The sequence below is a fragment of the Arvicola amphibius genome, chromosome 17, assembly GCF_903992535.2.
Source record: "Arvicola amphibius chromosome 17, mArvAmp1.2, whole genome shotgun sequence".
NCBI lineage: Eukaryota > Metazoa > Chordata > Mammalia > Rodentia > Cricetidae > Arvicola > Arvicola amphibius.
This window is the reverse complement of record NC_052063.2, coordinates 1,080,267-1,092,556: the sequence shown is the minus strand read 5'-3', so window position 1 is coordinate 1,092,556 and position 12,290 is coordinate 1,080,267. Positions and strand designations below refer to the sequence as shown.

Here is a 12,290-nt window from a genome sequence, read left to right as displayed (position 1 = left end):
CGGCTCCCTCTGCTGATCACTAATAATAATATTAAAATAATAATAATGCCCCCTCCTCCGTTATTTTTTCTCTTTTTAGTGTTTTGGATTTTTTTTTAATCTTATTTAAAAAAATACATTTGTCCTTCTTCGTGGAAAGCTCACATGATCATTGCAGCTGAAACAAAGGAGTGAAAATTAGACCTGTTCAGGAAAGGAAATAATGTCGTTAGCTTGACCATCGCTTGTTCTTAGGACTCTGCAACCCTGAGGTCTCTTTACTGGCGTGTTAAAGTCAGTTCTCTGCCGGTCTGCTATTGATACAAGACAGATCTCACTGCACCGTCCTGTTAGAGTGTTTAAGAGACACCAAAGTCAGTCTGGGGACCCTAGGGCATCACAGATATGGCAGTGCCCGGCAGATCCTGAAACTGGTGGTAGATTAGAGGCATCCACAAGGCACAGAGGTACCCTAGGGAGGTGGTGGTGTCACAGACAGAAAACAGACAGCTGTTCCCCCTGGTGCAGAGTTACGAGGGACAGGTGGGACCGTTTCTCCCCCAGGCAACTCTTTGCAAGAGATCCATGAAGAGGGTAGAAGGCACTACTTTTCTTGAGCAACATCAAGGATCCCTAGTACACAATCATATATATCTTGTATGTTTAAAATCAGGGATTTATTAAATCTTTTTTCAGTGTTTTTTTTATTTCAGATACCTTGTAGTGCTATTGAATATTCTTTTTTTTTGTTTGTTTTTGTTTTTGTTTTTCGAGACAGGGTTTCCCTGTAGTTTCTAGAGCCTGTCCTGGAACTAGCTCTTATAGACCAGGCTGGCCTCGAATTCAGAGATCCGCCTGCCTCTGCCTCCTGAGTGCTGGGATTAAAGGCGTGCGCCACCACCGCCCGGCTTTGAATATTCTTTTGTAAATTGCTTTTAGTATCTGTGTAAAATGATTGCAGTGTTTATTCATTAACCATCTTCCCAATGTCAGATATTTAAAGTGCTTATGAACAACGTTGACTGAAACATACTTAGACAAATATTTGTTCCAATCTCTACTTACTTGGGGAAATGTTTCTTTAAAATGGAAGTAGTGTCTTAAATGCACCAGGCTTTCCCAGGTTCATTCCCTGCACCCAGGAGCCTGGCTAGTCTTTGTGCATCCACTGATTACATAGGTATTCCTGTTAATCTGCTTTCCTTTGCTTTTTATTGGCATTATTACTGTTTTCTTGTTTACTTAGAGGAATTCTTTCTATATGAGGAACAAAGTCCTGTAATGTAACAAGTACGTCTCAGCTTGTCATTGACTTTGGAATTTTTGCTTATAATGTTTTCAATTGCATGGTACCAATGCTAGAGTAATTGTCACACATGACATTTTTCATTGGCTTTATGCCTAGAAATGAATCCTGAAATCAACTTGGTATCTCTTATCATTTTAATTTTGCAAGCTATCTCTAGTAAAAACTAAAGGTTATATTGGTATGTCATGTGAGATAAGGCTGGAGCATGGACATTTTCCCAGATAGCTGCCTTCACAACCCTGTTGATGGAGAGCTCCATCCCTCCTGTTGGCTGTGGGGCTCGGTTTGTGATGAGCAAGGAGGCAGAGCAGGAAAGGTTTTCTTGAAGGCCACCCTGCTTCAGTTGCCTTGTGCTTGTAAAGGGTGTTGGGAGGACAGATGTCAATGCAGGTGGCCACGTGCTCAAGGATGTCCAGTTACCCTTGACTCTGCCTGACCCAAGGCCCATATAGAGCAACAAGGACACTTTGTCACACTGGGAAGGATACAACTGTCAAAGAAACTGTATTCATTATAATTAAATGGTTTAGGGTTGCTGTAGCAGAATCCAGAAAGTTCTTGTGAACCATCCCTACCCCCATCGCAATCAGCCACTTGTCTTAAAAACAAAGGGTGATGTCACCTCCCTTCACTCCTCCACCGCAGTTTCCAGAATGTGGAAGGTTGTGACCCTGTGAGTCACAGGTCCCCACATTTACTCTTTTGTCCCGACACAGTCTGAGCAGCACACACACCAGTAAGACCTCCCAGGTGTTTGTCGACCAACCATGGTCACCTTGTAAATGTCTCCATCTCTGGTTTTAACCACCACAGGGCATGACCCCCTTGATGTACGCCTGCGTCCGCGGGGACGAGGCAATGGTGCAGATGCTGCTGGATGCCGGAGCTGACCTGAACGTGGAGGTGAGGGTGTAGAGGGCTGCAGGCAGGCCCTGCCAACACAGACTTTCCCTTCCCAGTCTCCCTCACACACCTCACACCCTCACACACTCCTCAACCCTTCCAGTGACTGCAGCCGTGGTGAAATCACCTGGCAGACCTTGTCACAGACTGAGGTCACAACCAAAACCCCAAGTAGCAGCCCCTCTGTGTGCATCATTTGAAACAATAATTGTAGCTACAGGGAGCTCTGGCTTATGTTGACTGAGCACCTCCTGGGATGGGACAGAAAACTCCTGCATCCCAGCCTTTTCCTGACGCCTGGCACAAGCTGTCCTGGCTCCCTGGGCTGAGGTTCCCCTCCTGATACTCTCTGTCTTCCTCTCATCCCCAGCCCCACTGACTCACTTTGTTGGCTGAATTATCTCAAAGCTGCTGGGATGCAGTGCAGTAGACTGGAAACTGAAGCTCCCCTCCCTGAAGGCTTTAGCATCTGACAGGCTTAGGTTCAAGTTCTCAAACTACCACTTGCTTTGATGCTCAAGAAGTGGTGTGGCTTATGAGATGAACTATGCACACGTTGTCGGGAGGAATTGATGCCCAGTAGAGGTGCCCAGCTGTGATCTGCACCAAGCAGAGGCACCTTGCCACGTTTGGGACTCTGTTAATAGTAGTTGCTCCAAACCACCCCGAGATTCAAAATAAGTGGATCCTCGCTTTTTGTGTTCTTTGCGGCCTGAAGGCCCGCTCAGCCAGCACTCGGCAGCTGCAGATGTCAAGGAGATTGGCACGCTGCAGCCATGAACCAGCAACTCTGGGAAACCTTTTTTGCTTCAAAATTAGATGCCCTTCAGAGTTGTCCTGTACTTAAAAAAATATATGTTGGTGAGTTTTATGTTCATCTGAGGAAAGCAGACAGTAAACATAGCTCTGAATCCAAACCCCTTTTGGATCTTAATGAGTTTTAAGTGATAGGGAGGTCAAGTAATAACGGGACCCATTGTACTGTGGGTCTCTAAGCATCACAAGCCCCGTCAAGGTCCTCAGCTAGAGGTGTTCTTTGATCCTCCTCTCCCGTGGGTTTTGCTCAGTGCGTTGTCTACTGTAAGGACACTCAGGCCAAGGTTACATGTCCCAGGAATGCTGAGCAGATCACCATGTGCTGGTGTTAATATCGCAAGCCTCCAGCCATCGGCTTCCCTACTGCGTCCCAGCTTGGCGTAGCCAAGGCCCTTTCTCCATCCTGAAAGCCAGTCTCTCATTCTTTCTTCTTGACATGTTCAGGGCAAGTTTGTGCCTGTGTTTCCAGTTATATGTGGGCCCTTTTCAACTAAGAAACCCAGGTGACCTGTGAGCAGAATGGCAGGAACATCCTCTCTCAGATGAGTGACTGTCTTCTCTACTGTGGAAGCGTGAGACAGACCTACCCCTCACCCAGCCCCTTTGAGGATCTTAAATGTAGATAGAGATGTCTCAGGATGCCTCACTTCCTGCAGCTCTCAGAACCACCACCCTCCTTAAGCAGAAAGAGGGAAAGAGACCGGCAGAGAAGCTGGTTTCCAAAGCATCACACTAATGCTTTTTAGGGGGAAAGTGAAGGCACAGTCAGCATAGGCTCAAAAACCTTTTCCTGCCCCCATTGATAACACCCCCCCCCAAATACAGTCCTCCAGTGGCCTGCTTCCAGAAGGCTGCGTCAGCATCTCTCCTAAGAAACTCAAGCAGGACCAGCGCCCAATTCTGGTGAGAGGTTGCTTGGGGCCTCCAACAGGGGAAGTCACCGCCATTTGCCCAGGCACCTGCCAGGATGTCTTTTTGATACTTCCCTAATCTGTGTGCCTGGCCACAGATAGGCTAGAATCTGCAAGCCTAAATATTTGTGAAGGTCACCTTTTTAAAAATAACTTCAATTTGTTTATAGGTTGTCAGTACTCCTCATAAATATCCATCCGTCCACCCCGAGACCCGCCATTGGACGGCTCTGACTTTTGCTGTGTTGCATGGACATATTCCTGTAGTTCAGGTATTAAGTATTTCCCTATCCACATCTGACCATTAACTGTGACATTACTCCATGACGCAAATCTAAATCTCTCCCAGCATGCATATCTCCCCGAGTGATTCATATTGGTTAATTGCAATTCAATGAAGCATATCCTTATTTTATAATGAAATTATTATACTTAAGCATCCATTTGGCCAAGCATTAACCAATATGAAAGCAGCATTGCGTACCCACACGCAGCCTCACATCCAGAGCGACCGACCTGTGGAGTTCTTCCTGGTTGCTCTGAGGTGGGACTTCAGCTGGTATTTTGTGGACTTGCTCCTTTTACATTCTTAACGTGACCACGAGACTTGGCCAGGGTCAGTACCTGGAGGGGCTCTTCCCTTAGGTGCGGCCCCTAGTGTTCTGTAGATGCCAGTGGTTTCCAATCAGTGGGGAAGAAGCATCCAGATCAACAAGGGCATGTTTGAAAAGTGCTCTGGTGTGAGCATTGACTCTTGAGAATCGGCTCCTGCGGGGGTCTACGGTACATTCCCCACGTCTTCTGAAACAGCTCCAAATGCGGTAACTTGCCCGCATCTGCCATCCCGAGAGTACTGTCACTTTTTATCACCGTGGTCGACTTGATTGTCAGTGAATCGCCTCGGTCTTAACTTGGTCTTTACTTCGTCAGAAGAGGGAGCTTGGCATCTAAGTCCGGGACCTCCCCAGGCCCACAGTGAGTGCAGATACAACGAGAACACACCTCTTTGATGTGGCCCACATTTCTGAATTCTGTGCAGCAGGGATCAGAGTGGCAGGGACAGCTCAGCAGCGCTGGTATCTCACAAGAGCCTTTGATGTTTCCTGGCTATGGGAATCCTCATGACAGACCCATAGTGGCACTTCAGGAGGTTGGGTGTGATGTAGTACCCTTGGTGCTGACTTCTGCTTATAGGACATCAAACTCAGCCCTTTGGGGGCAGAGGGGAACCTAAAAAAGAAGGGAGTTGATAGCATCTCGAAAGCACAGACAGAACCCCTTGATGGACAACGGCATCCTCAGTCATTCATTCAGGATAGGGGACAGCTGAAAGGCCGGCAGAGTCTCCTGATAGTGAGGCTGCATCCCCGAGGCAAAGCAGCCGTGGGGACACGACCTCAGGTAGCAGTAGGTAGGTGGTAAAGATGGTGGGTTCTCCCCCATGTTATGTGCTACATGCCAACAGCACACCGCCACCGTCACCGTCACCGAGAGTGGTGAACGGGTATGGACAGAGCCTCCGCCTCCTTTAATAAGCTCACATATCGCAGCAAATGCACTGAATGCAGGCGGGAGAGGCAAAGCTTCTGCAGCTTTTGCCACCTCCTTGGATCTTGCTGGCCAGAGAACTAACACTTCACCTGTCCTTAGAGTCATCCAGGGTCTTCTGGAAAGGATTCTCCCCCTGGCTGGTTGAGCACGATCCGGGGGTCAGTCATAACTCTTGAGCACCTGTTGCTGAAAGGGACCACGTCAGTTGCCCTCTGAGGCTTGTGACACAGACCCAACAATAGAGACTTCCAGCATTTGGATGCTTCTTCTCTCTCAGGGCTTCCGGAACCCTTACTATACCTAAGGATGCCCTGGAGAGCCTGTTAAAATACAGACTAGCTCAGTATATCCAGGCTGGGGCCAGAGAGGCAGCCCTTCTAACAAACTGTCTAACGTGTTCTTCTGCATGGACCACACTGTGGGTAGCTTGGGTTCTAGAAGGCGAGAGAGGCTTCTTTTCTGAGGTGAAGTTGCCTCCAGCCCAGTGCACAGGGTCACTGACCAGGGGGAGGGGGACACTAGAATCTGACCCGTTTCTACCAGGACACTGACGCCCCCCCCCCCCAAATTACGCCCTCCATGTGTCTCAGTGGCCACTCTTCCCCACAGCTCCTCCTGGATGCTGGGGCCAAGGTGGAAGGCTCGGTGGAGCACGGTGAGGAGAACTACTCAGAAACTCCCCTACAACTCGCAGCCGCTGTTGGTAAGTTACCAGTTCCACCCCAGCCCTGGCGTCTCCCACTGTGGCCTTTGATGTACCTGTGACTGGCTTTTGTTTTCTTTTTTTGTTCCTTTTACAAAACCCCCTTCTCTGGGCTTGCAGGGAATTTTGAGCTGGTTAGTTTGCTGTTGGAACGTGGTGCGGACCCCCTGATAGGAACCATGTACAGGAATGGAATTTCTACAACCCCCCAGGGTGACATGAACTCTTTCAGCCAGGCCGCAGCCCATGGACACAGGTAGGCTAGGATGGGCCAAGGCCACCAGGTCCCAAGTGGTGCTTGTTAAAAATGCAGATTCCCAGGCCTACCCCCCAGACCCATCCTCTCTCTGGTTGTGGGGCCCAGTGGAAGTGAGCTGGCCCAGGCTCTGGCCCTGACAGGAGCCCTCACCCACAGTTTTCTGCCGAGAGCCAGTTCCCTGCACCGTGCGTGCCTACAGACTGCCATGTCCACTCTCAGCCGGCTTTAATCACAGAGATCTGTCACTCTTGGCCAGCAAGGGTCAGAGGGCATCATGTCAGTTGCCATGATGTGAGAACTCACAGAGGAATGACAGAGTTCTTTGTATTTGCTCATGTCCTTTCTAGGTTTCTTCCAGATGCCCCGTCAGGTTTTATTACACACTACCCCCCCCCCCCTGCCAAAGAGAGCAAATTCGCCAGACTAATGCTCAAAAGGGCAGAGTTCCCGAACTTTCTGGATATTACTCAGTCTCAAGATGTCCTCCGGGAAACATGGCCAGTCATACCCCACCATCTCCTTCATCCCCAAAGCCCGCCATCCATAAAGCCACCACCTAGGAATTATCCTCTCATTCCTGGTTCTGAGTGAGCAGCTTCCTAGCCCCCTACTGTGCCCCTGCTCCCAGCACGGCTCCTTCCATCTCTCAGTGTCTTCCTCTCTGGGTTTATGATTGACAGGAATGTGTTCCGCAAGCTGCTCGCTCAGCCAGAGAAGGAGAAGAACGATATCCTGTCCCTGGAGGAGATTCTGGCTGAGGGGACTGACCTGCCAGAAACAGCCCCGCCCCCCTTGTGCGCCAGCCGCAACAGCAAGGCCAAACTGAGGGCCCTGAGGGAGGCCATGTATCACAGCGCTGAGCATGGCTACGTGGATGTGACAATTGATATCAGGAGTATAGGTCAGTCTGGGCACCATTCACCACGAGACACAGCATGCACACACACACACACACACACACACACACACGCTCACATCAAGGGGTCCCAGGGAGCTTTTCCTTCACTTGTCAGAACATTTCCAGGCCAAGACATCACACTATCCCCACAGACAACTACACTCTGCCTGCCCTGAGACCCCCACCCTTAGATCATCCTGTCCTGGTTCCCAAACCCTGGACCTTGAGCCAGGTACCTAAATCACCTGGGGAGCTTGTCTGAATACAGATTGCCAGGCCCTGCACCCAGAGGCTCTGCTGTTGAGGGTCTGGATGGATAAAGGCTGGAATCTGTATATTTAACAATCACTCCAGGTGGTTCCCAGGGCTTGAGGACTTTGCTGTGTGGAACACCCAACTCTACTAACACAGAGCGACCCTCGAGGCAAGGACAAATGCCTCCTCAGCAGGACTTTTCCTCTGAGTCAACAGGAGCCATTCAGGGGAGCAGTGGCTCTTTCTTTCTTCAGTGAGATAGCCCAGAGCTGGCTCATTGGTGTTTCTGGTGATCCAGGCTAGCCTAGTACCCATCTACTGACTTTTGCCTGGCAAGGGAAGACAACCGTAAGACATGAAAATGGGTCAAGGGAGGCCCATGAAAATCAAATAGAGCTGCTGGATCGCTACTCTGGAAAGGGTCTCTGTCAGGTGGACTGTTCAATACGTGGGAAATTTATGCTGTTGCCCTGAGAGTCTGTTTTGCATGATTAAGCTCGGGGGCTCAGAACCATCCACCTGTTCGTTCTGAAGCAGGCAGGGCATGCTCTCCCTCCCTCCTCGCCACCTCACTGCACATTACACAGCGGTCATCCGCTGAGGAGACCTTGTTAAAGGAAGAAGACACGATGAGGGGCTGCAGGTGGAAATGTCTCACACGGGCCCCGGCAATGGTCTCCTCCCATTCATTTCAATGGTTGATCCCACGGTTCTCAGCCCTCATCTGAGCACGGTTATGTCATCTAATCCTGAAGCAACTCTCTCCTCCCCTGAGGTCTCCCCTCCCCAGTAGAAGAAGGCAGTGAACTCAGAGGCAGGGAGACGTAAGAATGAGTAACTGAAAGATTCCGCGCAATGACTGGTATTGTAAAATGCACGCTCCAATAGTATGAGGCGCATGCGCATGCGTCTCGCAGAAGAGTTTCAATTTATGCACGTCTCGCCTGTGTTCACTGAAGACCAGTCCCTCGGATTCATAGCTTGATAATATTCTAGACAAAGGCCAACTTCCAAATGAAAATATTCCTGTTCCTTGGTTGTTTTCTACCCTCTCCTCTCCTGCCCTCCCCTCCCGCCTGGCCCGATGCCTCCCCCGCCCTGCCCCCTTCAGGTGTCCCATGGACTCTTCACACGTGGCTGGAGTCACTGAGGGTCGCCTTCCAGCAGCACCGCCGGCCTCTCATTCAGTGTTTGCTCAAGGAGTTCAAGACCATTCAAGAGGAGGAATACACAGAGGAGCTCGTCACCCAAGGCCTGCCCCTGATGTTTGAAATATTAAAAGCAAGCAAGGTACAAGGGGGGGGCGCAGTGAGGCCATTGTGGTTGCAGTGGGGAGCAGTGAGGCCATTGTGGTTGCAGTGGGGAGTGGGGGTGGGGACTCACAGAGCTGGACGGTCCCTCGCTGGAAACTGATGGTCCTTAAACAGCCTGTCAGAGGAGCTTCATCTGATTCCTTGGGGTTCACCCCTACCAAGGTCTCCATTCCCAGCAAAGGAAGGCCACATCTCTACATCTCTTTCTAAATATCTGTCTTGCTCTTGGGGAATTATGAAAATCATTCCACGAAAGCTCTGTATAGTCATCCATTTGGGAATATCATAAAGACATTCGGGTCCCTGCCAGGGGTGTGTGGCCCCCTCCTGTGTGTTGATGGGAAGTACTAACTTTGGGCAACCTTGAGGAACTGGATCCCTGACACCCATTGGGGTCAACAGCCAAAGGCCAGGGACCACTGTAGAAAATCCCCCAACACTGTGATCATGAGAAGCACTAGGGAGCACCAACCTCCCTTAAAGGTTCTAGAGAGTTCCTACCCTAAGCCACTGCATCACGCAAATGCTTGGGCTCATGTAACACAGTGGTTGAGCATATATACTCTGGAGCCAAATTACAAGGGTTCAAATCCTGACTCTCCCACTCATTAGCCATGGAGCCCTAGTCAAGCTTTTTAAACCTCTTTCTGCCTCAATTTCCCTGTCTGTAAATGAGTCAGTAATCATACAGGCCTCTAAGTGTTTGTGGGTGCAAAGTGACAGGAAACCCCAGTGCCCTTCCACTCCTGCCTGACACCACAGAGAAGCTTTCTTAGTGGCTTTGAAAAGCATCATAGAAGATGCAAGGCCTTCTGTGCTTCCCCAAGGATCTTCTGTAAACACCAGCTCAGGACAGCGGCAGGCACAGCCAGCTGCGAATACCCGTGTCACCATGTCATCTGCTCTCCTCAGGGGGACCAATGCCTTATGAACACTTCTGTCTTCGGTGCCCTGAAATTCACAAAGGGAATTAAGGTGTTTCCCAGACTCATTTGTCTGTAGAATCCTTTCATAATGGACTTCATTATGCCTCAAGACATAAATGAAGATTTTTTCCAAAGCTTATACATGATATATATATATATATATAATTTATAATATATATATAATTTAAATACAAGCCAGTCACTCACTCAAGCATATTGAAGACTTAACTCTCACAGTCTTCACAAGCACTTCTGGAGGAACCCTAAATTCATCTCCATGTAACAAACACTTAACATATAACAAACAAGGGATAGTGGAGGCAGAGAGATGGGTACTGACTCGCCCAGGCTCACCCACTGCTAAGCAGCTAAGGGACCACACTGGAGTGATCAGCCTGCCCCGGGGCAGGCTTTGTGGAACTCCTGGGTCCGTCCACAAGGAGTCTGTGAAGCCTCAGGAGAAACTGGTCTATAAGCCACACTGTGTGGGTACCGTCCTGGGCTAGGCTGATGGGCTGCTCGCTGTGAGAGTGAGGGGCACTTAGAACTGCCTTTCCCTGATGATGGAGTCAGCCCACCAGCCACACAATCTGTCTGCTTTCAGAATGTCTTGGAGCCTTGAGGCCAGAGCTCATCTCAGCAGCTGTTCTGGGTAGTGCCAGCCTCGAGCCAGCCCTTGTGGCTCCTGCTGGCTGTGATTGGTGTCTGTGCCGTGCAGCCGGAGTATAGTGGGCCTCAGTGAGTTCAAGAAGAGCGGACTCTGCTGGGAACATTTCAAAAGCAAGCTCCTCCCCTATCCCCCTCCAACTTAAAATAAGTGGATAAAAGGCTTTCAACTGAAATTACCCAGAACCACCTGAGTGAAAGGGACTGCTGGAGGCATTCCCAGTGTCTATAATTGAGTGTTCTCTGGCCTCTCTGGTTTTAACTCCCCCCTAACCCTGCCATGGAAGAATTTTGCCTTTTGGTTTTTGTTTGTTGTTTAAGCAAATATCACTTAGAAGTAAGGCATATGTGTAGAAAATTCCCCAGATTGTAACTGCAGAGCCCAGTGAATTTCTATCAGCTGAAATCAAACAATCATCACTAGACCACAAAACACAGCACGCCTAGTACCCCAAGTTCCCCCTGGCTCTCAGGCCACCAAAAAGCCATCCCTTCCTGACTGCTGACACCACAGGGTTTCATCTCGCCTGGTGGCTCATTTAACGAGCATAACTCAGGGGAGAGGAGCCTTCCACAAGCACCCTTCCACAAGCATCTAGGAGAGGCCGTCCAGAGACAAAGCAGGCAGCTCCATTCTCTGGAAGGAGCAGGCACAAGAAGGATGATACAGCCAGGAGGAAGGGGGAGAGAGGGTTAATTTGCTTCCATAGGTGGTTTCATGGAAACCCTTACCTGTATGGAATAACATCATATAGACTGGCCCACAGGGAAACAGGCAGATTAACACGGCTTCAGCGTGCAGTCAGACATTCCCCCAAGCATGCACTGGTCCACCATCCGTGGATTCTGTCCACTGGAATTTCTCTTTGTATCATTTTCTTGCATTCTAGTTGAATTGTTTGTTCCGTTTGAGTTGTTGGATTCTGAGTTCCTTATTCACGGTAAGTACTAGTCCTTTGTCAACAGAATGGTTTGCATATATTTTCTCCCCTCTGTATTCTGTCCTTCATCCTGTTATCAAAGTGCTAGCTATCATTTATTGACTGTCCTCACTTTCATCAGATTGGGAACCAGACTGTAACATGTATGACAGAGGGACAATGTATATTAACCCATAGCAGCTTGTTATGAGGAATAGGAAAATGTGTGCCTCTTCCGTCTCCCCATCAACAGAATGAAAAATACAATTGTTTAAATTTTTTAAAAAAAAAGTCTAGTATCTTTATCATAAGATTTACTGTCATAAGACTTACATTGATTTAAAAACAATCATTCTGACTGCTATGTACCCATATCAGGGATCTCAGGCACCCCAATGAAGCAGGTATGTGTGTCTAAAGCCCCTCACTAAACAATAACTAGCAGTACCACCAAAAGTTTAAAAATTATATATCAATCGAAACAGGAAAATCAGCTAACATGCTGGCTCAGGAAGCCTCTGAGCAATGCTGCAGTCTAAGCTTCTGCCTGTCAATGGACTGCCAAGGAAAAACAGCCTCCAAGCGAATTTTGGATCAAATCTTAAAAGCATCCAGAAGTCACCAGAGACTTTCCCAGGTCCTCATAGCGGAGCTCTCAAAAAAATAGAACTTAGTGTGAACACAGTTCACTAAAACTGCTTAATTTATCAGCACCGGAGAAAACACCAGAGCAGGGCAAGCATGTGTGAGCAATCTCCCCTCTCGTTACGTCCATCCATCAGGACCTGGTTAGGTCTGCCTTTCCCCCATTTCCTTTCTTCTGGTGTGTCCCCATTCAGCCCTCACACTTCTCCCAGATTCTCTCTTCTGTGAGTGACGGC

The 12,290-nt window shown here is 49.0% G+C and overlaps 1 protein-coding gene across 3 annotated transcripts in view; it reads left to right on the top strand.

Annotated features, from left to right (window-relative positions):
* Nucleotides 1–12,290, top strand: part of Btbd11 (BTB domain containing 11) — a 251,838-nt gene that overhangs the window by 221,715 nt on the left and 17,833 nt on the right. For 2 of the 3 annotated variants that reach the window (XM_038314842.1, XM_038314844.1), the window contains 6 exons: nt 2,102–2,191; nt 4,089–4,190; nt 6,079–6,172; nt 6,293–6,428; nt 7,112–7,332; nt 8,696–8,874. In XM_038314842.1, coding sequence (XP_038170770.1) covers nt 2,102–2,191; nt 4,089–4,190; nt 6,079–6,172; nt 6,293–6,428; nt 7,112–7,332; nt 8,696–8,874 — 822 coding nt within the window. The remainder of the gene's footprint in view (nt 1–2,101; nt 2,192–4,088; nt 4,191–6,078; nt 6,173–6,292; nt 6,429–7,111; nt 7,333–8,695; nt 8,875–12,290) is intronic. The other variant, XM_038314843.1, reaches the window with a different exon arrangement.